This window comes from Labrus bergylta, chromosome 16 (assembly GCF_963930695.1).
Source record: "Labrus bergylta chromosome 16, fLabBer1.1, whole genome shotgun sequence".
Lineage (NCBI taxonomy): Eukaryota > Metazoa > Chordata > Actinopteri > Labriformes > Labridae > Labrus > Labrus bergylta.
Genome location: NC_089210.1, coordinates 87,501 through 115,000, shown reverse-complemented (window position 1 = coordinate 115,000; position 27,500 = coordinate 87,501). Strand labels below are relative to the sequence as shown.

General features: G+C 48.7%; 2 protein-coding genes across 9 annotated transcripts in view; one reads left to right on the top strand and one right to left on the bottom strand.

Moving 5' to 3' along the window:
• The window catches only part of ep300b (E1A binding protein p300 b), a 29,928-nt gene extending 3,340 nt beyond the window's left edge, over nt 1-26,588 (top strand). The window contains exons 2-30 of one of the 8 annotated variants that reach the window (XM_065964610.1): nt 198-649; nt 1,215-1,379; nt 1,526-1,805; nt 1,877-1,990; nt 2,125-2,334; nt 3,313-3,388; nt 4,010-4,135; nt 4,247-4,364; nt 6,443-6,632; nt 9,230-9,304; nt 9,516-9,601; nt 10,371-10,613; nt 11,007-11,459; nt 11,683-11,922; nt 12,015-12,195; nt 12,330-12,481; nt 14,226-14,465; nt 15,411-15,499; nt 16,341-16,451; nt 16,698-16,754; nt 16,859-16,936; nt 17,713-17,780; nt 18,105-18,255; nt 18,472-18,732; nt 18,836-19,001; nt 19,577-19,750; nt 20,557-20,718; nt 20,991-21,272; nt 22,255-26,588. In XM_065964610.1, coding sequence (XP_065820682.1) covers nt 198-649; nt 1,215-1,379; nt 1,526-1,805; nt 1,877-1,990; nt 2,125-2,334; nt 3,313-3,388; nt 4,010-4,135; nt 4,247-4,364; nt 6,443-6,632; nt 9,230-9,304; nt 9,516-9,601; nt 10,371-10,613; nt 11,007-11,459; nt 11,683-11,922; nt 12,015-12,195; nt 12,330-12,481; nt 14,226-14,465; nt 15,411-15,499; nt 16,341-16,451; nt 16,698-16,754; nt 16,859-16,936; nt 17,713-17,780; nt 18,105-18,255; nt 18,472-18,732; nt 18,836-19,001; nt 19,577-19,750; nt 20,557-20,718; nt 20,991-21,272; nt 22,255-25,455 — 8,201 coding nt within the window. In that variant the 3' untranslated portion in view covers nt 25,456-26,588. Of the gene's footprint in view, nt 1-197; nt 650-1,214; nt 1,380-1,522; nt 1,806-1,876; nt 1,991-2,124; nt 2,335-3,312; nt 3,389-4,009; nt 4,136-4,246; nt 4,365-6,442; nt 6,633-9,229; nt 9,305-9,515; nt 9,602-10,370; nt 10,614-11,006; nt 11,460-11,682; nt 11,923-12,014; nt 12,196-12,329; nt 12,482-14,225; nt 14,466-15,410; nt 15,500-16,340; nt 16,452-16,697; nt 16,755-16,858; nt 16,937-17,712; nt 17,781-18,104; nt 18,256-18,471; nt 18,733-18,835; nt 19,002-19,576; nt 19,751-20,556; nt 20,719-20,990; nt 21,273-22,254 lie in introns of all 8 variants that reach the window. The other 7 variants (XM_065964616.1, XM_065964615.1, XM_065964614.1 and 4 more) reach the window with 7 other exon arrangements.
• A 654-nt stretch (nt 26,589-27,242) lies between these two features.
• Nucleotides 27,243-27,500, bottom strand: part of cbx7a (chromobox homolog 7a) — a 6,945-nt gene continuing 6,687 nt past the window's right edge. The window contains 1 exon segment of the mRNA XM_065964624.1: nt 27,243-27,500. This exon segment is cut by the window's right edge and continues 747 nt beyond it. The gene's annotated coding sequence lies outside the window, so the exon portion shown is untranslated.

Genomic DNA, 27,500 nt, shown 5'->3' with positions numbered 1-27,500 from the left:
TAGGGTCTTCACCAGGCTCCTGGGTTAGGGTTAGGGTCTTCACCAGGCTCCTGGGTTAGGGTTAGGGTCTTCACCAGGCTCCTGGGTTAGGGTTAGGGTCTTCACCAGGCTCCTGTATGACGAGGTTAGAGGTGCGTCTATGTGGCATGTAAATCTCTTTCTGTTCTAACATTTCTGTCTCTCTCGATCACGTTCAGATTTTGGCTCCCTGTTCGACCTGGAGCAAGACCTCCCAGACGAGCTCATTGGCTCCTCAGACCTCGGGTTGGCCAACGGGGGGGATGTGAACCTGCTCCACGCCGGTCTGAGCGGAGGACAGGATGCTGCTGCCAAACATAAACAGCTGTCTGAACTGTTGAGGACTGCAGCTCCTCCTGGGGGGGTGATGGGAGGTCCTCAGGGCGGGCCCTCCCCTCAGTCTGGATTCATGCAGCAGGTCGGAGGGGGTGGGGCTGTGAACAGAGCGGCCATGATGGCTTCTCAGAAGGGGAACAATGGAGCACAGCAGCAAGGCCTGATGGGAGGTCAGGTGATGAACGGCTCAACGAGGGTCGGTTTCCCCGGAGGTGCAGGGATGGTAAACAGTAACCATATGTCAGCTGACGGCCTGCAGCCAATCAGAACACAGCAACCTGCAGCTGTGAACAAGGTGAGCACGCTCCACGCAGCACACTCAGGTGAACGTAACCTTGGTAACGGTGTGAGGCAGGAAGTCATGACTGTCTCAGTCTGTAGGTGTACATGTGAGAACTTGTGTTGTTGCCACAAATAAACAAGCTGCTCCTCCATTTCTGACATCCGTCTAACTTTGTGCGGTTGCCATGGTTATGTGAGTTGTGCTTCCTGCTGATTGGCTCTAGTTCCGCTCACGTGGGAGTCCACAGAGTCCGTGCTCGGCCGTCCTCGCGGTTCTTTCCGATCGTAATTATTTAACACGTTTAATATCTCAGAATGTGGAGGTTAAAATCTCTCTGAACATCAGAAGATGATTAGTTTGTCCTCTTGACTCAGCTCAGACACAAACCGTGTTCAGGCTGCGAGTGACCCACACGGCGTCACAGTGCGGCGTCCATGTTGAGCATAAACACTCTGAGAGTACGGAGGAGTGTTAGCGCGTCTCTTAGGCGTCTGATCATTATATAGTCGTTTTAACATTTTAAAGTCTGAACAACGTCTGACCACACGTCACGAGTAATCTGTTTTTTATTCTTCAGATGATGATGGCTAATGTCGGCCCCTATGGCGCTCCCTATGCTCAGTCGGGAGGCCCGGGGCCTCCAGGAGCCGGGCTGGGCCCTCAGCACCAGAATAAAACCAACATGGCCACTCAGTTCACCATGGAGAAGAAGACGGCACCGGGTCAGAGCGTGACGGGGATGGTATGATCAGCCTGATTGTTAACGTTTGTCTGAAGTGATGTCATCAGGTCATTTAGGAACGAAGTGTTCATCACACGTGCAGACGGTTCATCGATGAGTCGATCTCTCTGACAGGAAACGTGTTATGCTCTTTGTCCTCTCAGCAGCCCAGAGCGCTCACAGGAGTTTCTCTCAGCGGTGCGATGGGTGGGGCTCAGGTAGGTCTGAACACCGTGGGGGCGTGTCCCGGGACAGCGCCCCCTGCTGCAGATCCTGAAAAACGTAAGCTGATCCAGCAGCAGCTGGTCCTGCTGCTTCACGCTCACAAATGTCAGCGCAGAGAGCAGGCGAACGGCGAGCCCAGGCCGTGTAACCTCCCGCACTGTCGTACCATGAAGAACGTCCTGAACCACATGACGCACTGCCAGGCCGGGAAGTCGTGTCAGGGTGAGTCTGATTACCCACCATCTATCAAACTGTACAAATGTGTGTAATTAATCGATGTTTCCGTCCCTCAGTGGCTCACTGCGCCTCGTCCAGACAGATCATCTCTCACTGGAAGAACTGCACCAAACACGACTGTCCCGTCTGTCTGCCGCTGAAGAACGCAGGAGACAAGAGGAGCCAGCAGGGTGAGCACAGAGCCCAGGTTCATAGTCCGGGCTCAGAGTCCGTCCCGGCTCGGATCATAAACTACAATATAATGATATGATGAGCAATTGATTGACAGCTTGAATAACCTAAGCCCCGCCCCTGTCTTTCACAGCTTTAGTGAACAGTGCTGGTTTAATGAACTCTTTGGGGCCGGTGGCTCCTGGTGGACAGTCAAACCCCCCCACCCTGACCCCCCCAAACCAGATCGACCCTGGCTCCATAGAGAGAGCCTACGCTGCCCTCGGACTCACCTACCAGGGAAACCAGACCGCCCAGAACAACATGCAGAGCCCATCGGGGGTCAGGAGTCTGAACAGCATGGGTCAGTGTGGACGAGAAGTCGTGATTAATTATTACGCTCTGGGTTATGTCCTGTGTGGAAATAATAATTTATACTTTATTAATCCTGCGAGGGATGACATGCATTAATGGAGAGGTCTCAGAGTGAGGGGGGGCGGGGGGCTGCCCACAGCAAGTGCTCCAGAGTTGGTGGGGGGTTTGGTGCCTTGCTCAAGGGCACCTTGGCAGTGCTCAGGAAGTGGACTGGCACCTCTCTAGCTACCAGACCAGTTGCTGGACCAGTTGCCCTCCGATTCCCAACCCAAATCCCTTCAGACTGAGCTACTGCAGAGAGCTGGTTTACGGTGTCTTTATATGCTGAGTATTCTCAGCTTTAGACCTGAACAGACCGGTTGACCCGCTCCACGGGCCCTGTGAGTCCTGGATGATGAGTAGATCTGAAGGTTAGTCTGGAGGGTTGCAGTGATATGTTGTGTACCCTCCAGTCTGCTGCTGTACTATGACCAGGAGGTAAACAACAGGACGTCAGTGTTTCGATCTATAAACTGAAGATTAGATTTATATGTCATCTGTGTCAGGTTCACAGACTAGACTAGACTAAGACTAGTATTAGCGATGCTAAGGTTAGCCACGCTCTGAAAACCTATTTGACATCATTTACAGACGGCCAAATTCAACCTACAGCGCCATGCTGTTTGCTTTTCTTCTCTCCTTCACAATGAACCAAACTCTGGTGCACTTGGAATCAGACCCCCGTTTCAAAGCGACCAGAGTTCGGTTCTTTTGGTCCGTTTCAGTGTTCACACCATCCAAACCAAACGAAGTATCCAACAAAGGTCACCAGAGTTCAAACGGAGCAAACAGTGAGAGGCAGCATCAGTGTTTGTGTGGAAACGTTCTTATGAAACACACACAGAAAACCTGCTGGCCTTTTCATTTATCAAACCTTTAAAATGTTTGTGATCCAAACAAACTGTGAAACGGCTCTGTCTCTTTTCAGGAGGAAACTCAATGAATGGAGGCGCGAGTGTTCAGTCAGCGAACCAGCAGCTGCACAACAACATGAACACACAGAGGTAATTCAATTCAATTCAATTCAAAAACAAGTGTTATCTCAAGACACTTTACAAAAAGCAGGTAAAAAACCTTACTCTTTGTCTGTTAACATTACAAAAGAGCAGGTAAAAAGACCTTACTCATTGTTATGTTACAAAGACCCGGCCTATCCATCATGAGCACTTTAGCAAAGCAGCAAAAGTTACATTGGTAAGAAAAAACTTTCTTATTAAAAGGCAGAAATCTTCGGCCGGATCCCCGGCTCATGACGAAACAGCCTTCACAGGTCTAGACTGCGCCGGGGTTGGAAAGGGATAGGGGAAGAGATGGGATAAGATGCAGGAAGAGGGATAGGGAGCAAGGGGGTGGGGGGAGGCAAACCGTCCATCAACACTCTGGTGGGGAGGGGGAGGGGGGTTGTTCTAGCAGGCCGTCAGAGACCGGTAAGAGGTCCAGGACCAGGGGTCCAGGACCAGGGGTCTGTTTAATTCAGACAACATTAACACACAGAGGTAAGGGGTCCCGCTCAGGAGCAGGGGTCTGATAGTCCTAGCCCGTCAGATATCAGATATTTAGACTGAAGTCTGAAAGTCTAAGGGGGGTCATGTTGGTCTCTTCTGAAGCCTCTCTCCTCCTCTCAGCTTGATGAACGATGGTTTGGGGGCCCTGAGCTCGATGCCCACAGCAGGTCCCCCTTCATCAGACATGACAAAGTCGTGGCATGAAGACATCACACAGGACCTCCGGAACCACCTGGTCCACAAACTGTGAGTCACTGTCTGAAAAACTGGACATCCAATCAGATTGTTTAAAGCTGGACTCTGTCCTCACGTTGAACGCTGTCTCTGTGTCTGTGGGTCTGTGGTGTGTGTGAGCAGTGTGCAGGCCATCTTCCCCACCCCCGATCCCGCCGCTCTCAAGGACCGCAGGATGGAGAACCTGGTGGCCTACGCCCGAAAAGTGGAGGGGGACATGTACGATTCAGCGGGCAGCAGGGTAAGACTCTAAACCTGGTCTCTGTCTGTAACCTGGTCTCTGTCTGTGACCTGGTCTCTGTCTTTAACCTGGTCTCTGTGAGTGACCTGGTCTCTGTGAGTGACCTGGTCTCTGTCTATAACCTGGTCTCTGTCTGTGACCTGGTCTCTGTGAGTAACCTGGTCTCTGTCTGTGACCTGGTCTCTGTGAGTAACCTGGTCTCTGTCTGTGACCTGGTCTCTGTCTTTAACCTGGTCTCTGTGAGTGACCTGGTCTCTGTGAGTGACCTGGTCTCTGAGTGACCTGGTCTCTGTCTATAACCTGGTCTCTGTCTGTGACCTGGTCTCTGTGAGTAACCTGGTCTCTGTGAGTGACCTGGTCTCTGTCTGTGACCTGGTCTCTGTCTGTGACCTGGTCTCTGTCTGTAACCTGATCTATGTGAGTGACCTGGTCTCTGTCTGTAACCTGGTCTCTGTCTGTAACCTGGTCTCTGTCTGTAACCTGGTCTCTGAGTGACCTGGTCTCTGTGAGTAACCTGGTCTCTGTCTGTAACCTGGTCTCTGTGAGTAACCTGGTCTCTGTGAGTAACCTGGTCTCTGTGAGTAACCTGGTCTCTGTGAGTAACCTGGTCTCTGTCTGTAACCTGGTCTCTGTCTGTAACCTGGTCTCTGAGTGACCTGGTCTCTGTGAGTAACCTGGTCTCTGTCTGTAACCTGGTCTCTGTGAGTAACCTGGTCTCTGTGAGTAACCTGGTCTCTGTGAGTAACCTGGTCTCTGTCTGTAACCTGGTCTCTGAGTGACCTGGTCTCTGTGAGTAACCTGGTCTCTGTGAGTAACCTGGTCTCTGAGTGACCTGGTCTCTGTGAGTAACCTGGTCTCTGAGTGACCTGGTCTCTGTGAGTAACCTGGTCTCTGAGTGACCTGGTCTCTGAGTGACCTGGTCTCTGTGAGTAACCTGGTCTCTGTGAGTAACCTGGTCTCTGTGAGTAACCTGGTCTCTGTGAGTAACCTGGTCTCTGTCTGTAACCTGGTCTCTGTCTGTAACCTGGTCTCTGTCTGTAACCTGGTCTCTGAGTGACCTGGTCTCTGTGAGTAACCTGGTCTCTGTCTGTAACCTGGTCTCTGTGAGTAACCTGGTCTCTGTGAGTAACCTGGTCTCTGTCTGTAACCTGGTCTCTGTGAGTAACCTGGTCTCTGTGAGTAACCTGGTCTCTGTGAGTAACCTGGTCTCTGTGAGTAACCTGGTCTCTGTGAGTAACCTGGTCTCTGAGTGACCTGGTCTCTGTGAGTAACCTGGTCTCTGAGTGACCTGGTCTCTGTGAGTAACCTGGTCTCTGAGTGACCTGGTCTCTGAGTGACCTGGTCTCTGTGAGTAACCTGGTCTCTGTGAGTAACCTGGTCTCTGTGAGTAACCTGGTCTCTGTGAGTAACCTGGTCTCTGAGTGACCTGGTCTCTGTGAGTGACCTGGTCTCTGTGAGTAACCTGGTCTCTGTGAGTGACCTGGTCTCTGTGAGTAACCTGGTCTCTGAGTGACCTGGTCTCTGTGAGTGACCTGGTCTCTGTGAGTGACCTGGTCTCTGAGTAACCTGGTCTCTGTGAGTAACCTGGTCTCTGAGTGACCTGGTCTCTGTGAGTAACCTGGTCTCTGTGAGTAACCTGGTCTCTGAGTGACCTGGTCTGTGAGTGACCTGGTCTCTGTGAGTGACCTGGTCTCTGAGTGACCTGGTCTCTGTGAGTGACCTGGTCTCTGTGAGTGACCTGGTCTCTGTGAGTAACCTGGTCTCTGTGAGTGACCTGGTCTGTGAGTGACCTGGTCTCTGTGAGTAACCTGGTCTCTGAGTAACCTGGTCTCTGTGAGTGACCTGGTCTCTGTGAGTGACCTGGTCTCTGTGAGTAACCTGGTCTCTGTGAGTAACCTGGTCTCTGAGTGACCTGGTCTGTGAGTGACCTGGTCTCTGTGAGTAACCTGGTCTCTGAGTGACCTGGTCTCTGTGAGTGACCTGGTCTCTGTGAGTAACCTGGTCTCTGAGTGACCTGGTCTCTGTGAGTAACCTGGTCTCTGTGAGTAACCTGGTCTCTTGTGTGTTACATGTTTCAGGCTGAGTACTATCACCTGCTGGCAGAGAAGATCTATAAGATCCAGAAGGAGCTGGAGGAGAAGAGGAGAACACGGCTGCAGAAACAGGGCGGGACAACAGGACATGCTGGCATCTCCTCCCCCCCTCTCAGCATGGGACAGCCCCCGATTAACCTGGGACAGCCCCCCATAAGCCCGGGACAATCCCCCAGTAAGTAACCCCTTTTCCATCAGGCAGTCGGTCTATAAGATCAAGAACACATTTCAGACAGACTGCCCCCAAAGTCTTCCTGGAGTCTTCCTGGAGTCTTCCTGGAGTCTTCCTGGAGTCTTCTTGGAGTCTTCCTGGAGTCTTCCTGGAGTCTTCTTGGAGTCTTCTTGGAGTCTTCCTGGAGTCTTCTTGGAGTCCTCCTGGAGTCTTCCTGAAGTCTTCTTGGAGTCTTCTTGGAGTCTTCTTGGAGTCCTCCTGAAGTCTTCCTGAAGTCTTCTTGGAGTCTTCTTGGAGTCTTCCTGGAGTCTTCTTGGAGTCCTCCTGGAGTCTTCCTGGAGTCTTCTTGGAGTCTTCCTGGAGTCTTCCTGGAGTCTTCTTGGAGTCTTCTTGGAGTCCTCCTGGAGTCTTCTTGGAGTCTTCCTGGAGTCTTCTTGGAGTCTTCTTGGAGTCTTCTTGGAGTCTTCCTGGAGTCTTCTTGGAGTCCTCCTGGAGTCTTCCTGGAGTCTTCCTGGAGTCTTCTTGGAGTCTTCTTGGAGTCCTCCTGGAGTCTTCTTGGAGTCTTCCTGGAGTCTTCTTGGAGTCTTCTTGGAGTCTTCTTGGAGTCTTCCTGGAGTCTTCTTGGAGTCTTCTTGGAGTCCTCCTGGAGTCTTCTTGGAGTCCTCCTGGAGTCTTCTTGGAGTCTTCCTGGAGTCTTCTTGGAGTCCTCCTGGAGTCTTCCTGGAGTCTTCTTGGAGTCTTCCTGGAGTCTTCTTGGAGTCCTCCTGGAGTCTTCCTGGAGTCTTCTTGGAGTCTTCTTGGAGTCTTCCTGGAGTCTTCCTGGAGTCCTCCTGGAGTCTTCCTGGAGTCTTCTTGGAGTCTTCTTGGAGTCTTCCTGGAGTCCTCCTGGAGTCTTCCTGGAGTCTTCTTGGAGTCCTCCTGGAGTCTTCCTGAAGTCTTCTTGGAGTCTTCTTGGAGTCTTCTTGGAGTCCTCCTGAAGTCTTCCTGAAGTCTTCTTGGAGTCTTCTTGGAGTCTTCCTGGAGTCTTCTTGGAGTCCTCCTGGAGTCTTCCTGGAGTCTTCTTGGAGTCTTCCTGGAGTCTTCCTGGAGTCTTCTTGGAGTCCTCCTGGAGTCTTCCTGGAGTCTTCTTGGAGTCTTCTTGGAGTCCTCCTGGAGTCTTCTTGGAGTCTTCCTGGAGTCTTCTTGGAGTCTTCTTGGAGTCTTCTTGGAGTCTTCCTGGAATCTTCTTGGAGTCTTCTTGGAGTCCTCCTGGAGTCTTCTTGGAGTCCTCCTGGAGTCTTCTTGGAGTCTTCTTGGAGTCTTCCTGGAGTCTTCTTGGAGTCCTCCTGGAGTCTTCCTGGAGTCTTCTTGGAGTCTTCCTGGAGTCTTCTTGGAGTCCTCCTGGAGTCTTCTTGGAGTCTTCTTGGAGTCTTCCTGGAGTCTTCCTGGAGTCTTCTTGGAGTCTTCTTGGAGTCTTCCTGAAGTCTTCCTGAAGTCTTCTTGAAGTCTTCCTGGAGTCTTCTTGGAGTCTTCTTGGAGTCCTCCTGAAGTCTTCCTGAAGTCTTCTTGAAGTCTTCCTGGAGTCTTCTTGGAGTCTTCTTGGAGTCTTCTTGGAGTCTTCTTGGAGTCCTCTGGAGTCTTCCTGGAGTCTTCTTGGAGTCTTCTTGGAGTCCTCCTGGAGTCTTCTTGGAGTCCTCCTGGAGTCTTCCTGGAGTCTTCTTGGAGTCTTCCTGGAGTCTTTCTGGAGTCTTCCTGGAGTCTTTCTGGAGTCTTCCTGGAGTCTTCCTGGAGTCTTCCTGGAGTCCTCCATAGGACTCTATGATGATAATCTGTGTCTTTGTATCGATGTCACGTGTAGTTGAGGGTTAGGGGTTAGCCTAATCTTAACCCCTAACCCCTAACCCCTAACCCTAACCCTAACCCTAACCCTAACCCTACCCTAACCTTAACCCCTAACCCTAACCCTAACCCTAACCTTAACCCTTAACCCCTAACCCCTAACCCTTACCCCTAACCTTAACCCTTAACCCCTAACCCCTAACCCTTACCCCTAACCCTAACCCTAACCCTAACCTTAACCCTTAACCCCTAACCCCTAACCCTTACCCCTAACCCCTAACCCTTACCCCTAACCCCTAACCCCTAACCCCTAACCCTAACCCTAACCCTACCCTAACCCTAACCTTAACCCTTAACCCCTAACCCCTAACCCTTACCCCTAACCCCTAACCCCTAACCCCTAACCCCTAACCCCTAACCCTAGTAAAGAGTGGAGAAGAACATCCTGGAGAACAGGAAACATGCAGCAGCAGGTTGATTAGAGCACGGAGATGGTAGAGGTGGCGTGCAGACAGTCTATGGTTGTGCAGCGATCACAGGTGAATAAAGGTCACCTCTCGTGCCCCCTGACTGCAGGCCGTCACCCTGCGGTCTCTACAGGTGTTCCAGTCCGGTTTTGCTCTCAGGTCTGCGCGTCCCATGCTAACGGAGTGACGCGGTGCTTTGTGGCGCTCACTCGTGGGTTAGAGTTTTGGTTTTATGAGATGTCCCGCCCCCTCTTGTTTTGGATTGGTCAGTGAGGGAGAGCTGGATGTGAACTCTCTGACTTGTGTGTTCTTCAGATGGTCCTCATGTCGATGCGTCCATGATGCGAGCAGCTGGAGCCAATCAGATGGTCAGGATGCAGAGCCCTGCAGGTACGTGTCTGTCAGAAGGAAGGAAACACGAGGACTCACCTGTCTCTCCTCTCTCACCTGTAGGGCTCAGTCTCACCTGTCTCTCCTCTCTCACCTGTAGGACTCAGTCTCACCTGTCTCTCCTCTCTCACCTGTAGGACTCAGTCTCACCTGTCTCTCCTCTCTCACCTGTAGGACTCAGTCTTACCTGTCTCTCCTCTCTCACCTGTAGGACTCAGTCAGTTTGGTCAGGTGGGCGTTCAGTCGATGGCTCAGAGGTTGACTCCTCCCCTTCCTCCTAACGCTCCAGTCAACCAGGTGAGCTTCACCATCCAATCACAAGTGATTCCAGAAACACAGGCGGCTGAAACATTGACCTTGTCTTCAAACTTTGTTTAAGTTTATGTGTCAAGGATAAATAAAGTTCAGCCCTCCAATCCTGAGAACATTTAAATGTGAACAGATCACCTTTATATACCAGAGAGTGTAAAGCAGGAAACATGAACAGGAAGTGACAACATGAGAGAAAATCCTGAAAGAGTAAAACAGAAAGCTGTAATAAAATGATGCAGTGTTTCCCTTACCATTATATTAGGGGCAGCACACACCCCCCCCCCCCCCCACTTGAAGGTCAAGTTAATAAAAAAAAAATATATATTTCTTGTTTTTTTCTTAGATTTATTTTTGGGCTTTTTGTGCCGGAGTCGGAAATAAGGGAAAGAAGTCATTTAAGGATACCTTTCTGATAGAACAGGACAGCTGTCATTAAAAGTAACACATGAACACCAAGATTCCTTAGCGTGTTTGTGTCTGCGTCCGTCTGCCCGCACCCCCCCACCCCCCCAAAGCTGTAAACCCATGGGGAACACTGTGATGAGTACATAACAAATAATCAAATATTTGCTAATCAATCATTAAAATCAAAAACTGGAAACAATGTTGACCAAGGTGATAAAATGATTTCAGAATAAAAGCCTGATTAAAAAGGTAGTTTACTTTAAAAAAAAGCAGCTCGCCGTCTCCTCTGGTTATGCTTTTTATACGTTATAATTATTCAATGAAACATAAAAAACGTGTTTGTTTTTAGATGACTATGGGAGCCCGGGTGGGTCAGTCCAACGCAACACAGATGCAGAACCAGTACCTCCCTGCAGCCCAACTTCCAGGGTCCAGTCCTGGTCATGGTCCTGGTTACAGTCATGGTCATGGTCCTGGTCCCGGTCCTGGTCCTGGTCCCGGTCCCGGACATGGTCCTGGTCCCGGTCCCGGTCTTGGTCATGACCCTGATCCTGGGATGAACCAGTCTGGAGGTCAGACTTCAGGTCCACAGGTAAGAGAGAGGACCTTAAAGTCTGTGTAAAAAGTGTTTTTAAAGCGGGTCAGGGTTTGGTTGCTAGTGGCCTAGTGGTGACTGCATGTGTCCCATGTACGGAGGCTGTAGTCCAGGGATTGGCCGGCTGGATTCAAATCCAACCTATGCCCCACCCCCCTCCTCGTCTTTTGTTTGGACTCTTGTGGCCAGCAGAGAGTAGAGCGTTGTCAGATCCTCAGCTGTTAGAAAACGTGCAGATTGTCAGGACGCCATGATGACGCCTTCACACTGTCAGCTGTTCTCTTTACTCACTCTTTGTTTATCAATGAAGCAAACAAACGTTTATAAATAAATAGATCTGAAGAGGCGGAGCAAACAGGTGTCTCTCTGACCTCTCTGTGTCTCCTGCAGATGAACCACGCGTCCACACCGTCCCCCCTCCCAGCCTACAGCCCTGCAGCTCCGCCCCCCTCAGGCTCCGGGGGGCCCTGTAGTGTGGGGGGTACTGGGCCTCCATCCTGTTCCTCCAGCCAGCCTCACTGCCCCCCCGTCAGGATGAACTCCCCCTCACCTGCCCGCAGTTTAACACCTCAACCTCTCCAAACACCGCCCACTTTACCAAGAAGTCAGACCCCCCAGACCCCCAGCACCCCCCCACTGGCCCCCCAACAACAACAACAACACCAACGACTGCTACAACAACAACAACAACATCCTGCTCCACTGCAGGCATCATTGGGGGAGACAGGCAACACAGACAAAGCCAATCAGTTTCCTCAGCAGATGCTTGGAGGTGTGGCTTCCCCAACCCTTCAGGCAGTTACCCAGAATGCTTCAGTGCCTCTGCAGCGGCCGCAGACGCCGGTGAGTATCACCCTGCTCTCACTTTAAATGCTCATTTAAAATAGATGTGTGCGTCACTCCCCCTGTCCCTAATGTTCCACTTTTGATGATCTTTTCTCTGAAAGTTCAAACATTCTCCAAAGTTTTCTTGAATTTCTCTGTTCTGGCTTGAACTCTTGGCTTCACTGCCCCCAGGATAGTTTTGTCTCTGAGGGATCAGTTTAACCCTTTGTTTCCTCCTCAGCTGTCTCCTAAACCCTCGGGGACTGCAGACACTCAGGTGTCCTCTCCGGCCTCGCTCAGCAGCTCAGACCTCGCTCCAAACCATGACGACATCAAGGTGGAGGTGAAGCAGGAGGAGGAGGAGCGGGAGGAGGAGGAGGAAGAGGAGGAGGAGGAGGAGGAAGGAGGAGACAGTAAAGGAGAGGGGAAGGGGAAGATGGGAAAGGGTCAGAGTGATGTGAAGTCTGAGGACAAACCAGAGGTGAGGCTGTTCACCACACATAATAATAGTAATGATATCAGTGTAGGCTTGAGCTGATTGGTGTTTATTCTGACGTTTCCTCTCAAATAAAGACTGAGAAGCCCTCGGGTGGGGGGGGTAAAGGTGAGCCCATGGACACGCCCTCGTCCTCCATGACCTCGTCATTATCCTCAGGTGAGGACAAGAAGGTGGAGGTGAAGAAGGAGCCAAAAGAGGAGAAGGAGGAGAAGGATGAGGAGGGGTCTCCAGCTGGAGCTCAGAGCAAGAAGAAAAGTATGTGTGTTTGTTTTTTAGATGGTTTTAGATGGAGAGGGTCCGTTTAAATCCACAGGTCAGATTTTAGCGTCTCATTAAGAAGTCAAAGTTGCGTTGAGGACGTGTCATCATCTCTCCTGCGTCTCCTGCAGTCTTTAAGCCTGAGGAGCTGCGCCAGGCACTCATGCCCACCCTGGAGGCGCTGTACCGCCAGGACCCTGAGTCCCTCCCCTTCCGTCAGCCGGTGGACGCCCAGTTACTGGGAATACCCGTACGTATTCGAACTAGTAACAAAACTAACCTGGTAAGGGACTGCACTGGCTGCCATTTTGCTTCCACTCTTTCGTTAGAGTCATACTGATTTCTGCTCGTCACATATTTCATTTCCTGCTTCAATCTCTGAGCTGTTCATGTTTCATTACACGAGTTAGAGAGAGAGAGAGAGAGAGAGAGAGAGAGTGTGTGTCTGTGTGTCTGTGTGTCTGTCTTAAATCAAAGCCTTCTCTCTCATGAACTTTGAGTCTTGATTTCAGTAAATCCTGTCGAGTGAATGAGCGGTCATTTCAAAGATGAGTCCAACCTCTGTCAGGGTTCGAGCTTCATTATTGACTCATTCTAACAACAATAAGATTTAAATGTAGTCAGCTGATCAAACTGTTCTTGAGGTGATTGCTTTCATTTATCACTTCATTTACATTTTTTACTCCATCACCTTTTTGTTGTTTTCATCGCTAGCTTTGTAGTTCAGTTCCTCACCTGTAGAGGTGTGTGTAGAGAGGGACCAAACTTTAACCTCATGAATTCTAAACAAACATGACTTCAGATTCAGTACAGAGTTCATAAAGACGTCAGTTAGATCATGTGACTATTAAAGCAGAGATGGATGAAACACTCTGATTAATAAAGACTTCTGTCCCTCTCACACACACTTCATCTCAGCCCTGAATCTGCTGCTCATGCACTGGCTGTGTTCATGCTAACAGCTGTGTTAGTGCTAACAGCTGTGTTAGTGCTAACAGCTGTGTTAGTGCTAACAGCTGCGTTAGTGCTAACAGCTGCGTTAGTGCTAACAGCTGCGTTAGTGCTAACAGCTGCATTCGTGCTAACAGCTGTGTTAGTGCTAACAGCTGTGTTCATGCTAACAGCTGCGTTCGTGCTAACAGTTGTGTTAGTGCTAACAGCTGTGTTCATGCTAACAGCTGTGTTAGTGCTAACAGCTGTGTTCATGCTAACAGCTGTGTAAGTCCTCACAGCTGTGTTCATGCTAACAGCTGTGTTAGTCCTAACAGCTGTGTTCATGCTAACAGCTGTGTTAGTCCTAACAGCTGTGTTCATGCTAACAGCTGTGTTAGTCCTAACAGCTGTGTTAGGCCTAACAGCTGTGTTCGTGCTAACAGCTGCGTTCGTGCTAACAGCTGTGTTTGTGCTAACAGCTGCGTTCGTGCTAACAGCTGCGTTAGTGCTAACAGCTGCATTCATGCTAACAGCTACGTTAGTCCTAACAGCTGTGTTCATGCTAACAGCTACGTTAGTCCTAACAGCTGAGTTACAATGCTCACAGCTGTGTTATTATGCTAACAGTCTGGCAATAATGCTAGCAGCTGTGCTAATGCTAACAGCTATAGCTGCTCTGTTTTCATCGTACTCTTGGTTTCTGAGAGTTGCAGTAGATAGATTATCATGATTCATGAGTACTAAACAATAATTAACGATTAATTTGATGATCTCTGGGTAACAGAGCAACAGAGGTTCAGCAGTTTGTAGAGCTGGAGGTCAGATGTTGTCACGTTTCTCTGTTTGCACACAAAACTCTTTTTCTGCAGCGCTCAACATCCCTGTTCCCCTGCACCCTCTTCTCTCCCTAATCTGGTCCACTCGTACCTTCGCCTGGTCCATCGGTTACTCCGGCTGGTCCCTCTGTTACTCCGCCTGGTCCACTTTGCCTCCCCTGGTCTCATCCTGGTCCATTGGATTGCACCCCCTCTTCTGACCCTGTTCACCTTCAACTCCACTTTCCCCTGGTATCTGGTCTGAACCATGCCTATCAGGACTACTTTGACGTGGTGAAGAACCCGATGGACCTGTCGACCATCAAAAGGAAGCTGGACACGGGTCAGTATCAGGAGCCATGGCAGTACGTTGACGATATCTGGCTGATGTTTAACAACGCCTGGCTCTACAACCGAAAAACATCCCGAGTGTACAAGTACTGCTCCAAGCTGGCCGAGGTGTTCGAGTCTGAGATCGACCCGGTCATGCAGGACCTGGGTTACTGCTGCGGGCGGAAGGTGAGTCCGGAGGATGAGCTTTACTACCAGAAGGGGGACATGAAGTGGTTTCATTGAGGAGACTTGACCTCAATGAAAACCTGTTTCAGTTAATTGTGGAGATACTACACCCCGACTGATGATACTCCCCGACTGATGTTCCCCCCCGACTGATGATACACCCCGACTGATGATACACATCCCGATTGATGACACACCCCGACTGTTACTACACCCCGACTGTTACTACACCCCGACTGATGCTACACCCCGACTGATGCTACACCCCGATTGATGACACACCCCGATTGATGACACACCCCTACTGTTACTACACCCTGACTGATGATACACCCCGACTGTTGCTACACCCCGACTGATGATACACCCCGACTGATGATACTCCCCGACTGATAATACTCCCCGACTGATGATACTCCCCGACTGATGATACTCCCCGACTGATGATACTCCCCGACTGATGACACACCCCGACTGTTACTACACCATGACTGATGATACACCCTGACTGATGCTACACCCTGACTGATGCTACACCCTGACTGATGCTACACCCTGACTGTTACTACACCCTGACTGATGCTACACCCTGACTGTTACTACACCCTGACTGATGCCACACCCTGACTGTTATTACACTCTGACTGATGTTACACCTTGACTGTTGCTACACCCTGACTGATGCTACACCCTGACTGTTGCTACACCCTGACTGTTACTACACCCCGACTGATGATACACCCCGACTGATGATACACCCTGACTGTTACTACACCCTGACTGATGTTACACCCCGACTGTTACTACCCCCCGACTGATGCTACACCCTGACTGATTCTACACCCCGACTGTTGCTACACCCTGACTGTTGCTACACCCTGACTGATGCTACACCCTGACTGATGCCTACACCCTGACTGATGCTACATCATGTTGTTTCTACAGTTTGAGTTTTCTCCACAAACTCTCTGTTGCTACGGGAAACAGTTATGTACCATCCAACGAGACGCCGCTTACTTCAGCTATCAGAACAGGTGAGATCTTCACACTGATCACATACATATCACACACTGATCACACACACACACTGATCAGTTTTTATTCGCTTCGTTGTGTTTTTCTCGAAGTTGTAGAAAATGTTTTTATCAGTTTGATCACAGATTAATTTGATTTGGCTTCCCCTGGTTACCATGGCAACATCTCATTTTCATAACCCACTTTTTCTGTCCTTCAAGTCCTCGTTCATAAAGTGATCTTCTGTCCACCTATACAGGTGTTGAGTGTTTATCCACTAGAAAAGAAAGGTGGTAGAGTAAATGATAAGGATGAGCAGTTTGTTCATTCACTTTATGAATGAAGTCAGAGGACGATCTGTTGCTTTATGGATTCCCCCCTCCTCTCATGTTGCTGCTGCTAATGTTGTTGTTGTTGTTGTTTACCTCTGGATGTCTGATGCTAATCTTTGCTTTGCCTTGGCTCTCTGTCCTCTGTTGGTTGTTGTTTACAACCCCCCTTCCATGCCCCGCCCCTATTCGTCTTACCTTTAACCGTTTTTAAATCTACATTTTGACCTCCCCCCTCCCTCCCCCTCCTCCCCCTGTCTACCCTTCTCTACCCCCTTTAACGCTTGTGATGTCTGCATTGGCCTGTTTTGGTGTGACCAATCATCCACTCCAAAATGTACGCTCAAAATCAAAATGCTCCGCCCACTATAAATCCCTGCGTCACGATTGGCTGCTTCCTCCTGGTGACGACCTTCCCCGCCCTCTGCTTCCTCCTGTGTCTCCGCCCCCGGCCTGCTCTGCCCTGCACTGATTGGCGGCTGCTTCTTGGTGCCCTGTCTGTGATTGGCTGTGCTGATGGCGAATGGTGTAGTTCACCAAAATATGGGCTTCTCGCTGACAGGTACCACTTCTGTGAGAAGTGTTTCAACGAGATCCAGAGCGAGAGCGTTTCCCTGGGAGACGACCCCGCCCAGCCTCAGACGTGAGTACCACCACACTGCTATCATTAGCACAGGAAACACTTAATGATTATGATAACAGCGAAGAAGACGGAAGACATATTTTAGATGGCGTGCAGGAGTTAGGCAATATGTTTGTTTGTAAAACTTCTTATCGACATTTTCTGTTTCATTAAAGAACTTAAATGTCTCATAAAAACGCGTTAGTTTGTCTGTAACTCATAACAATACTTCATGATGAGTCTTTATATTTTCTTATTGTTTTGCAGGTCCATCAACAAAGATCAGTTTCAACGGAAGAAAAATGACACGCTCGACCCTGAACTGTACGTTTTCATTTCCCCGTCCGCCACTGAAAAACACACTCCCTCTTTGTTTTAATTCTTTATACTAATTCATGATTGCATCATTGTTTTATATTTCTGCTCAGACTGGTCGAATGTTTGGACTGTGGTCGTAAAAATCATCAGATCTGCGTCCTCCATAATGAAACCATCTGGCCGTCAGGGTGAGACACACACACACACACACACACACACACACACACACAAACATACACACACTACACTTTCACACCTCATTCACAAATTTTTCTTGATAATGTTTGTTTGCTTAGATTAGTTTGTAATAGTTATTTGTTTGATTGAGTTTCATTGACTGACTTGATGTTGCTTTGTTAAATAAATTCTGTTATAATTTAAGAAAGCAGTTGTTTGTGATTACTGGTGTATTTTCATTGTGATATAAGCTGGATGCAAGGGCTTTGTGTACGGATTTCACGCCTTCAATTTATTAAATACAGTTATTAATTGTTAATAATATTAGTAATTAAGTAACTAGTTTGAGACTGATTTTAGTGATATTTTGGTTATTTTTCCCTGGTTTCAGGGTGGTGCCCCCGAGGCAATTAAACATAGTTTAATAACATTGTTATTTATATTAATAAATAATTAAATATGATTATTAATAATATAACCAAATTTGACTAGATAAAACTTCAACAAATGGTGCCCCGTGTGAGGCCTTGAATAAAACCAGCTTTATTGCACTGTTAATGCACAGTAATCTGAATTTTTAATCCTAAAAGAGATATTTCTTGAGGAAAAATTATCTTTTCTTTTGAAGATTTACTTTTCTTGCTTTTTGTTTATTCAAAGCAGACAGCAAGCTGTGGCTTAGTTTGTGTCATATGTTGTTGAACATTATGATGCAGCCAGGGCAACTGATGGTGTGTGACATACACAGATGTAGACGTATAAATCTCTCTCTCTCTCTGTCTCTCAGCTTCGTTTGTGATGGCTGCCTGAAAAAATCCAACAAGACTCGTAAAGAGAACAAATATGCAGCAAAGAGTGAGTCTGTCCTCCACCTCTCTCTCTGTCCTCCACCTCTGTCTTCCACCTCTCTCTCTCCTCCACCTCTCTGTCTGTCCTCCACTTCTCTCTCTCCTCCACCTCTCGCTCTGTCCTCCACCTCTCTCTCTCTCTCCTCCACCTCTCTGTCTGTTCTCCACCTCTCTCTCTGTCCTCCACCTCACTGTCTGTTCTCCACCTCTCTCTCTGTCCTCCACCTCTCTCTCTGTCCTCCACCTCTCTCTGTCCTTCACCTCTGTCTCCACCTTTTTGTCTGTCCTCCACCTCTCTGTCTTCATGGGTGGTGTTTCTCGTGTATTTCAGGACTCCCTCAGACAAAACTTGGGAGCTTTTTGGAGACGAGATTGAACGACTACCTGAAGCGTCAGAGTCACCCTGAGACCGGTGAGGTCACCATCAGGGTGGTGCACGTCTCTGATAAGATGGTGGAGGTGAAGCCAGGCATGAAGTCCAGGTAGGAGGTGTAATTTAATAGCTGCTGTAGATGATAAAGGGGGTGAACCCAGTTAAACCTGAACCCTGTCACACACCATCAGTTAGACCTGAACCACTTCACACACCATCAGTTAGACCTGAACCACGTCACACACCCTCAGTTAGACCTGAACCCTGTCACACACTATCAGGTGGAGTCCTCCATCGTTCTGACGTTTTGTTTTCCCTCCTGCAGGTTTGTGGACAGCGGTGAGATGGCAGAGTCCTTCCCCTACAGAACGAAAGCTTTGTTTGCCTTTGAAGACATTGGTGGAGCCGACGTATGTTTTTTCGGTATGCACGTCCAAGAGTATGGCTCTGACTGCCCTCCACCCAATCAGAGACGAGTGTACATCTCTTACCTGGACAGTGTGCACTTCTTCCAACCTCGACACCTGAGGACGGCCGTGTACTACGAGATCCTGCTTGGTTACCTGGAGTACGCCAAGAGGCAGGGGTAAGAGAGGCTCCAGATGACCGAGCAGCAGCTGCATGAACATCAGCACTTAGAACGACTTTCACTTGTGGTCAACCAATTAAACTCTGTCTCCTGGTGTCAGGTTTACCACGGGTCACATCTGGGCGTGTCCACCCAGCGAAGGAGACGATTATATCTTCCACTGTCACCCAGCTGACCAGAAGATCCCCAAACCCAAACGCCTGCAGGAGTGGTACAAGAAGATGCTGGACAAGGCCGTGTCCGAGCGCATCGTGCATGACTACAAGGTGAGACACATTGTTCAATATTATTCATGAATGAACTGAAGACGTATATGTGATTAAGTGTTGAACATAAAATCAAACCTTGAAGCGTGATCAATAAAACTTCACTGAGCAGAAAAAACTGTGAAATAAACATCTACTCAAAGAAAAGTTTCCATCAGTCACAACCTCAAACTTTATTTAATCAGAATTTTCCAGAGAACACAGGGATTATATATCATTAATTCTTTAAAAAGAGTCTTTTAGGGCAATTTGTTGGAGGTGCTTCTCGTAATAACATCCTGAATCAAACTCCAGTTGTCTTGTTATTCTCTACTGATGTTACTGGTTCTACTGTCCTATAAAACGTCTCGTGTGCATCACAGGCTCCATATTTAGACAGGAAACAGGAAGTAGTGTCAGGTCGGACACATGCTTTAGAGACTCGAACATCATGATGATGATGATGAGGATGAGGATGATGATGATGATGATGATGGTGGTGGTGGTGGTGGTGGTGATGATGATGATTCATGATGGTCATGCAGATGATTTAAAGGTAGCACTGACTCTTATCATTTACCTCTGTGTCCCATCAGGACATCTTCAAACAGGCGACCGAGGACCGGCTGACCAGCGCCAAAGAGCTACCGTACTTTGAGGGCGATTTCTGGCCAAACGTGTTGGAGGAGAGCATAAAGGAGCTGGAGCAGGAGGAGGAGGAGAGGAAGAGGGAGGAAAACTGCACCTCCAACGAGAGCCCAGATGTGAGTGTGAGTGTGTGTGTGTTGATGGCTGCTTTGCTTGAAATGAGAAGTCAATGTTCAAAATGAATACATTTCTTTAGAAGAATTTCTTCAGGATAAAACTCTGGACTAAAGCAACAAACTAGTTCATTGAGAAAGTCGCCCTGGCTGCATCATTATGTTCAACAACATACTACACAAACTAAGCCACAGCTTGCGGTCTGCTTTGAATAAACAACAAGCAAGAAAAGTAAATCTTTAAAAGAAAAGTAATTTCTTAAAGTAAGTAATTTTTCCTCAAGAAAAATCTATTTTAGGATTAAAAATGCGGATTACTGTGCATTAAAAGTGCAATACAACTGGTTTTATTGAAGGCCTCACACGGGGCACCATTTGTTGGGGTTTTAGCTAGTTAAACTTTGTTATATTATTAATAATTATTACTTTTTTTAGAATATCTATTTTATTATTTTCAATGTTATTAAACTATGTTTAATTGACTCGGGGCACCACCCTGAAATCAGAGAAAAATAACCAAAATATCATTAAAACCAGTCTCAAACTAGTTACTTAATTACTAATATTATTAATTATTAATAATTGTATTTAATGAATTGAAGGTGTGAAATCTGTACACAAAGCCCTCACACCCAGCTTATATCACAATGCAAATACACCAGTAATCACAAACAACTGCTCTCTTACATTATATTAAGATTAACTTAATCAAACAAATAACTATTACAAACTAATCTTAGCAAACAAACATTAGCAAGCAAAACTTGTGTGTGTGTTTTTCATGGCTTTGCTGATGTGAACTGAATAATCCACAGGCCTCTAAAGGTGACAGCAAGAACGCCAAAAAGAAGAACAATAAGAAGACGAGTAAGAACAAGAGCAACCTGAGCCGAGGCAACAAGAAGAAACCGGGGATGCCCAATGTGTCCAACGACCTGTCCCAGAAACTCTACGCCACCATGGAGAAACACAAAGAGGTACCAGAGAGAGAGGAGAGAAGGATGAGAGCAGCTGAGAGGATGGAGGGAGGGAGGGAGGGAGAAAGGCAGAAAGGCAGGCAGAGGAGCTGAGAGGAGGGAGGAGATGTCAGAAGTAACTACTGTGACATCTGTAACTACAACATCAGGTCGTTATACAGTCCTCTGTGATTGGATGATGAAATGATCTGGGCTCATAGAAAAGGATAAACCATAACTCAAGCCAGCATAAAAGAAATCCATCTGCTTGACCCTCTTTGTTTCATTCTCAGGTGTTCTTCGTCATCCGCCTCATTGCCGTCCCCACCGCCAACTCGCTGCCCCCCATCACTGACCCAGACCCCCTAATGGCTTGCGACCTGATGGATGGCCGGGATGCCTTCCTGACGCTGGCCCGGGACAAACACCTGGAGTTCAGCTCTCTGCGGAGGTCCAGGTGGAGCTCCATGTGTATGCTGGTGGAGCTGCACAACCAGAGCCAGGACCGCTTTGTCTACACCTGCAACGAATGCAAACATCACGTGGAGACACGATTCCACTGCACCGTCTGCGAGGTGAGAACCAGCATCCCACACTTCTAGTGTTATTCCTGGTAGATCCATATACAGCTAAACTAAGTATTACCAGTACACTATATAAAATGGTATGATAAAGTAACTATAATGTGCTTTCAGCATCATTGACCTTTTAGTACACCTGCAACATTGCAAGGTTTGCTGACGTCAAACTTCTACTAAAAGAAAAGACTTTCCTTAATCTGACCTCTCAAACTGACTGGGCTCACTGCTTCTGATACTCTACGTTTGTTTGTTTATTTGGATCCCTGTTAGCTTCAGCATAGCGAGAAGCTATTCTTCCTGGAGTCCGCAGTATGCACTTTGACATTACATTTTATACATTCATATTATATATATTCTTTCCACACTACGCAAACATTCCACAACATATATCATATCTTCAATAACTGAAGAGTAATAAAGACAATTTACATATATGAACAAAGACCCAAAAGAAACAGACCCAAAGGCTCCGTCTGAGTTTACAGCATCTAAAAGATATACATGGTTACACAAAAAATGCCCACTTTAAAGTCTGACTCAGCCTGCATGATCATACCGCTAACCCTGTGACAAAAAACTGTGATTTAGTAAGTCAATATGTTCAAGTCTTGCTAAATGAGAAGAGTTCGACCAAAACTCCAAAACAAAAGGATACGACCATGAGCATGCAGTGTGGCATGATCCACCGCAGGAGGATGGTGGACCAAATGGTCTGTCATCCTTTAGGAAGCTGAGCCACAATGTATTCAGTTCCTCATAAAGGCGGAGTAAGGTGTGCTTCCAAGCCCATCAAATCTCCACAACTGGGGTACAGTAGAGTCCCCATGTGCCCACTGGCCTTCAAAGAACCATGATTAACCCGTTTTTAGGCTCCGCAAACCCTCCAATACATATTAAATTTAAAATGTGAATGAAGGTTTTTGTTGTTTTAATCAATCAACCACTTAACATTGATATCTCTCTCTTCTCTGGACAGGACTACGACCTGTGCATCACCTGCTACAACACCAAAGGCCACGAGCACAAGATGGACAAACTGGGCCTGGGACTGGACGACGACAGCAACAACCCGGCAGCGGCAGCGACTCAGAGTCCCGGAGACTCTCGCCGTCTCAGCATCCAGCGCTGCATCCAGTCTCTGGTCCATGCTTGTCAGTGCCGCAACGCCAACTGCTCCCTGCCGTCCTGCCAGAAGATGAAGCGCGTCGTTCAGCACACAAAGAGCTGCAAGCGAAAAACAAATGGGGGTTGTCCAATCTGCAAGCAGCTGATCGCTCTGTGCTGCTACCACGCCAAACACTGTCAGGAGAACAAATGTCCCGTCCCGTTCTGTCTGAACATCAAGCAAAAGCTGCGTCAGCAGCAGCTGCAGCACCGCCTCCAGCAGGCCCAGATGTTGAGGAGGAGGATGGCAAGCATGCAGCGGGTGGGGCAACCGGCCGGGGGGCCACCTGGAGGACCCATTGTAGGACTTCAATCACCTGGGAACAATGGAACGACTGCACCCAGTACTCCAACATCAGGTGGAACCCAGCCACCAACACCCCAGACCCCAACTCAGACCATGCCTCCTGTCCCACAACAGGGTCTGGGTCCTGGAGTCCAGCAGCAACAAGCTGGGATGCCCAGCCAGCACACCCTCCATCCCCAGTTCCAGCAAATGGGCGGAGGGGGCAGGTTTGGGGGGGTAATGAGCTCCCCTCAACATCAGCAGCAGCAAAGTGGAGCAAATGCCCAACAGCTACAACAGAACTGTCTGCCTCCGTACACCAGCAGACCTCCAGGCTCCTCTCCCCTCCATGTGTCCCAGGTAAATCCTGTCCTCGGCTCTGCAACTCCTCCCCAGCAGCATCAGCCAGGTGGAGGTCAACAAGCTCCCAGCCAACTCCAGGGCCAGACTCCCTTTCCTCAGCAGCAACAGGCCCCATCCGGCCCCCCTCAGGCAGCCGTAGAGATAGCGATGAAGATCCAGCAGGTGGCTGATGCTCAGAGGAAGATGGCTCTGCAGAGACAGACAGCCACAGGCTTGATCCCACCCCACCCTCACCATCAGCAGGGCCCAGGTCAGCAAATGGCCATGGGACACACAGGGGGGCCAGGGATGGTGGGACCCCAGGGAATGCCCCCCCAGACACCGGCAGCTGTCTCAGCAGGTCGGGCCCATATGGATCCACAACCAGCTCCATCAGGGATGATGGTCAGTGCTGGTGGTACCCCTCAGCAAGGTCACCTCCCCTCTCAGGTCCAGCTTCAGCAGCAGAGGGTGGGGGCACCACTCTCTCAACAGCAGCAGCATTGGGGGGGGCAGGGGATGCCCCCACAGCAGAGGCCAGCAGTGATGAACCATTCAGCAGTGATGGCAGCTCAACAACAAGGGGCTCACCAACAGACTCAGGGCCACACTGCCTTAATGAACATGGGACAGCAGCTGAGTGCAGTTGGGGGGGGCCCGGGGGGGCCAGTACCTGGAGCTGCCGGGGGGAACATTCCTCAGGCCGCCCTGCAGGACCTTTTACGGACTCTCCGCTCGCCAAGCTCCCCCCTGCAGCAACAGCAAGTCCTCAACATCCTACGCTCAAACCCGCAACTCATGGCGGCTTTCATCAAACAGAGAGCATCAAAATACAAGGGAGGGCCGGGCTGTGTACCTGGAGGTCCAACAGGGGGTCCTGGTCCAACAGGCGGTCCTGGTTGTAATGTTATGGCTGGAGGGCCTCCACAGGTGAACATGAATGCTTCAGGGCCTGGACAGCCTGGGATGCACATGGGTGGTCAGGGGGGGTCGACTGTTAACATGGCAACAATTGCCCAACTGCAGCAAGCACAGCAACTAAACCAACCGCAACAACTACAACATCAACAACAACTGCAACAGCAGCAACAACAGCAACTACAACAGCAGCAACAAATACAACAGCAGCAACAAATACAACAGCAGCAACAGCTACAACAGCAGCAACAACTACAACAGCAGCAACAACTACAACAGCAGCAACAACTACAACAGCAGCAACAAATACAGCAGCAGCAACAAATACAACAGCAGCAGCAACAACTACAACAGCAGCAACAAATACAACAGCAGCAGCAACAACTACAACAGCAGCAACAACAACTACAACAGCATCAACAAATACAACAGCAGCAGCAACTACAACAGCAACAGCAACTGCAACAGCAACAGCAACTACAGCAGCAACAACAACTACAGCAGCAACAACAACTACAGCAGCAGCAAATACAACAGCAGCAGCAGCAGCAACAACAACTACAACAGCAACAGTTGCAGCAGCAGAGACCAATGCTCAACAATGTACAGCAGGGGGGGGTTAGAGGTCTACAGGGGGGGCCACAGATGGGGAATCTTAACAATCCTCAGTTTAGAGAGTTGCTCAGGAGGCGACATCTTCAGCAGCAGCAGCAGCAGCAGCAGCAACAACAACAACAACAACAACAACAACAACAACAACAACAACAACAACAACAGCAACAGCAACAGCAACAACATCTGCAGCAGCAGATAGGGGTGGGTCCCGGTCAGTTCCAGCAGCCTCCTCAGGTTCAGAACTTTGTGGGTCCGTCCGGGATGCAGCCTCCTGCTGCAGGAAAGGGCCCCCAAACAGACCCCTCTCAGCAGCACCAACTGGGTCAGCAAGGTCCATGTGGAGGAGGTCCTCAGCAGCCCCTTCAGAGCGCCCCCCCTCCGTCCTCTCAGGCCCTGCTCCAGCAGGCGCTCCACCAGAGGCTACTCCAGCAGCAGCATCTGGGTCCAGGGGGGTCTCCAGGCCAGCACAGCAGTCCCATGAGCCCACAGCAGGTGGCCCATTCCCCCCACCCCCACCTTCAGGGCCAGACTGTGCATACGCCGCTCGCCAACCAGGTCCGATCCCCGCAGCCTTCCCCAAGACCCCAGTCCCAGCCGCCACATTCAAGCCCCTCGCCCCGCCTGCAGCCCCATCCCTCCCCCCATAATATCTCCCCCCAGGTGCAGACGGGATCTCCACACCTGAACCAGCACCACCCAGGCATGGTGGCGCCCCCGCAGCAAAACTCTCTGGACCAGTTTGGACGGGATCAGAGCGCCATGCTTTCTCAGCTGGGTACCATGGGGGGTCTCCATGGGCCGGGGGGAGGCAGTCAGGACCCTATGAATCACAACCATTTAGACCTAATGTGAGCGTGTCAAAAGGACTCCCCTGGACGGGTCGTTCACCTGGACGGGTCGTTCCCATGGACAGTGTTACAGATTTTTTTTTATTATTGTTATTTAAAATGTTTTGAATAAAGTTTCTTTGAATGAGCTTCCTATGGGAGATAAAGTCGGTGGTTAATAATTATGAATAAATTGAATTAACTTATTGCTGTTAATATATGTTTTCCCACCTGTGGACAGGGGTTTGGTGGGGTTCCTCCAGCAGCCCCTCTGGCTCGTAAACAAAGATATTTGGTGGGTAAAATGGACTCAAAGCCTTTTTTAAGAAAAGTTTTTAAGATTTTTAGTGTTGGAGAATTTAAGGAGATGATTTAATGCAAAGAACTTTTTTTATCGTTTTAGTTTCCCATCATTCAGTCTGTTTCTTTTTGTCCTGCAGACTGATGTGGAGGATTATTCACATGATCTACTTTATTTATTCTATCTGGGGGGGGGGTCATGTACGGCGAGACTGCTACAGTTTGTACAGAAATATATTTTTGTTACTGACTGTTAGGTTGGCTTAGTGAATATTTCTGTCTCTGTGTGGGCGTGTCCATTATGTGGGCGTGTCCGGTGTATGGATGTGTCATGTCTGTGGGCGTGTCCAGTGTGTGGGCGTGTCTAGGTGGATAATTGCCAGTGTTTTCTCACAGCTGTGTTGGAGACGTTAAAGGACTCGATGAGACGTCGATCAAGCTGCACAAACTTTTAAACATGCTAACCCCCTCCCCTGATTGTGTGCTCTCCCTCCTCTAACGACATTTCACATGGAGCAGCTTGGGGAGGGGGGCATACCTGTGTGCCTGTAAAGACGTGGGGGGGGGGCTCCTTTTAGTGTTGTTAGGATTCTTCTGTTTGCAAGAAACAGATTTCTGATCCAAATGAACTGTTGCACAGAAACAAGGAGAGGAGATGACTCAGCCTCTTTTCTGCCTCCTCCTTTGCTGCTTACCCGGGACTTCAACTCCCCTCCCCTCCTCCCTCGAGGGAGTTCTCCCTCTTTTACACTCCATCCTCTTATCTTTCTGCTAAGGTCTTTGGAAGTTTAATATTTTTTACTGTACAGAGGAAACAAACTTAAATACTGTTTTTATAATAAAATGAAAATGACATCACTGATTTCTCAATGTTTTTATTTTAGTTTAATGACATCGTCAATCTGACTAGGACGTCAGCTACAGTACTGCATCTTGTCTGAGTAAATCACTCCCTCTAGTGCTGACAAGTGGCATTACAATCTTTTGTAATCGGGCAGATATAAAGGATGCTAAACTCAAAAGCACTGTTGCACTTCAAAACGGACATTTTTACAGAGTTTTGGTTAAATTCCTGTTTAATGAAAGACTTCACATTTCTGATTAAAACAAACTTTGACAATCTGAGTTTTAAAACGACGAGGAAACAAATTAATTAAAAACAACTTAAAGACAAACAGGATGAATCTGTTCAATCAATATTTATTTGTAAAGCTCATCACAAATGTACTCTGCAGACACCTGGATCAGAACCAGACTCATGTTGAACAGACAGACACCTGGATCAGAACCAGACTCATGATGAACAGACAGAAACCTGGATCAGAACCAGACTCATGATGAACAGACAGAAACCTGGATCAGAACCAGACTCATGTAGAACAGACAGAAACCTGGATCAGAACCAGCTGCTGCTGCAGAATGACGACGTATTAAAAGCTGTGTGAGATTGTTCAGTCTTCAGGTTCTGATCCGATGGGTCGACTCAGTCTAAGAGATCATATGGAGGCAGAGAGTTTTGTACATATTTATTGTAAATGAAATAGAAATGAAGGACAGTTTACACATTGAGACTTCATGCCATAAATAAAAAGCTTACAGAGCAGTGTGAATAAAAACAGAGCGTCAGCTGGAAATACAAAAATAGAACCAGGAAGCAGATTATACTAAAAACCAAACGAAACCCTGTGAAGCTTTCTTTCTGTCTGGATCCCTTTGTGACAGAAATAACCGTCTCTACTGCTCTGTGGAGACTGACGGGCATGCAGCGAG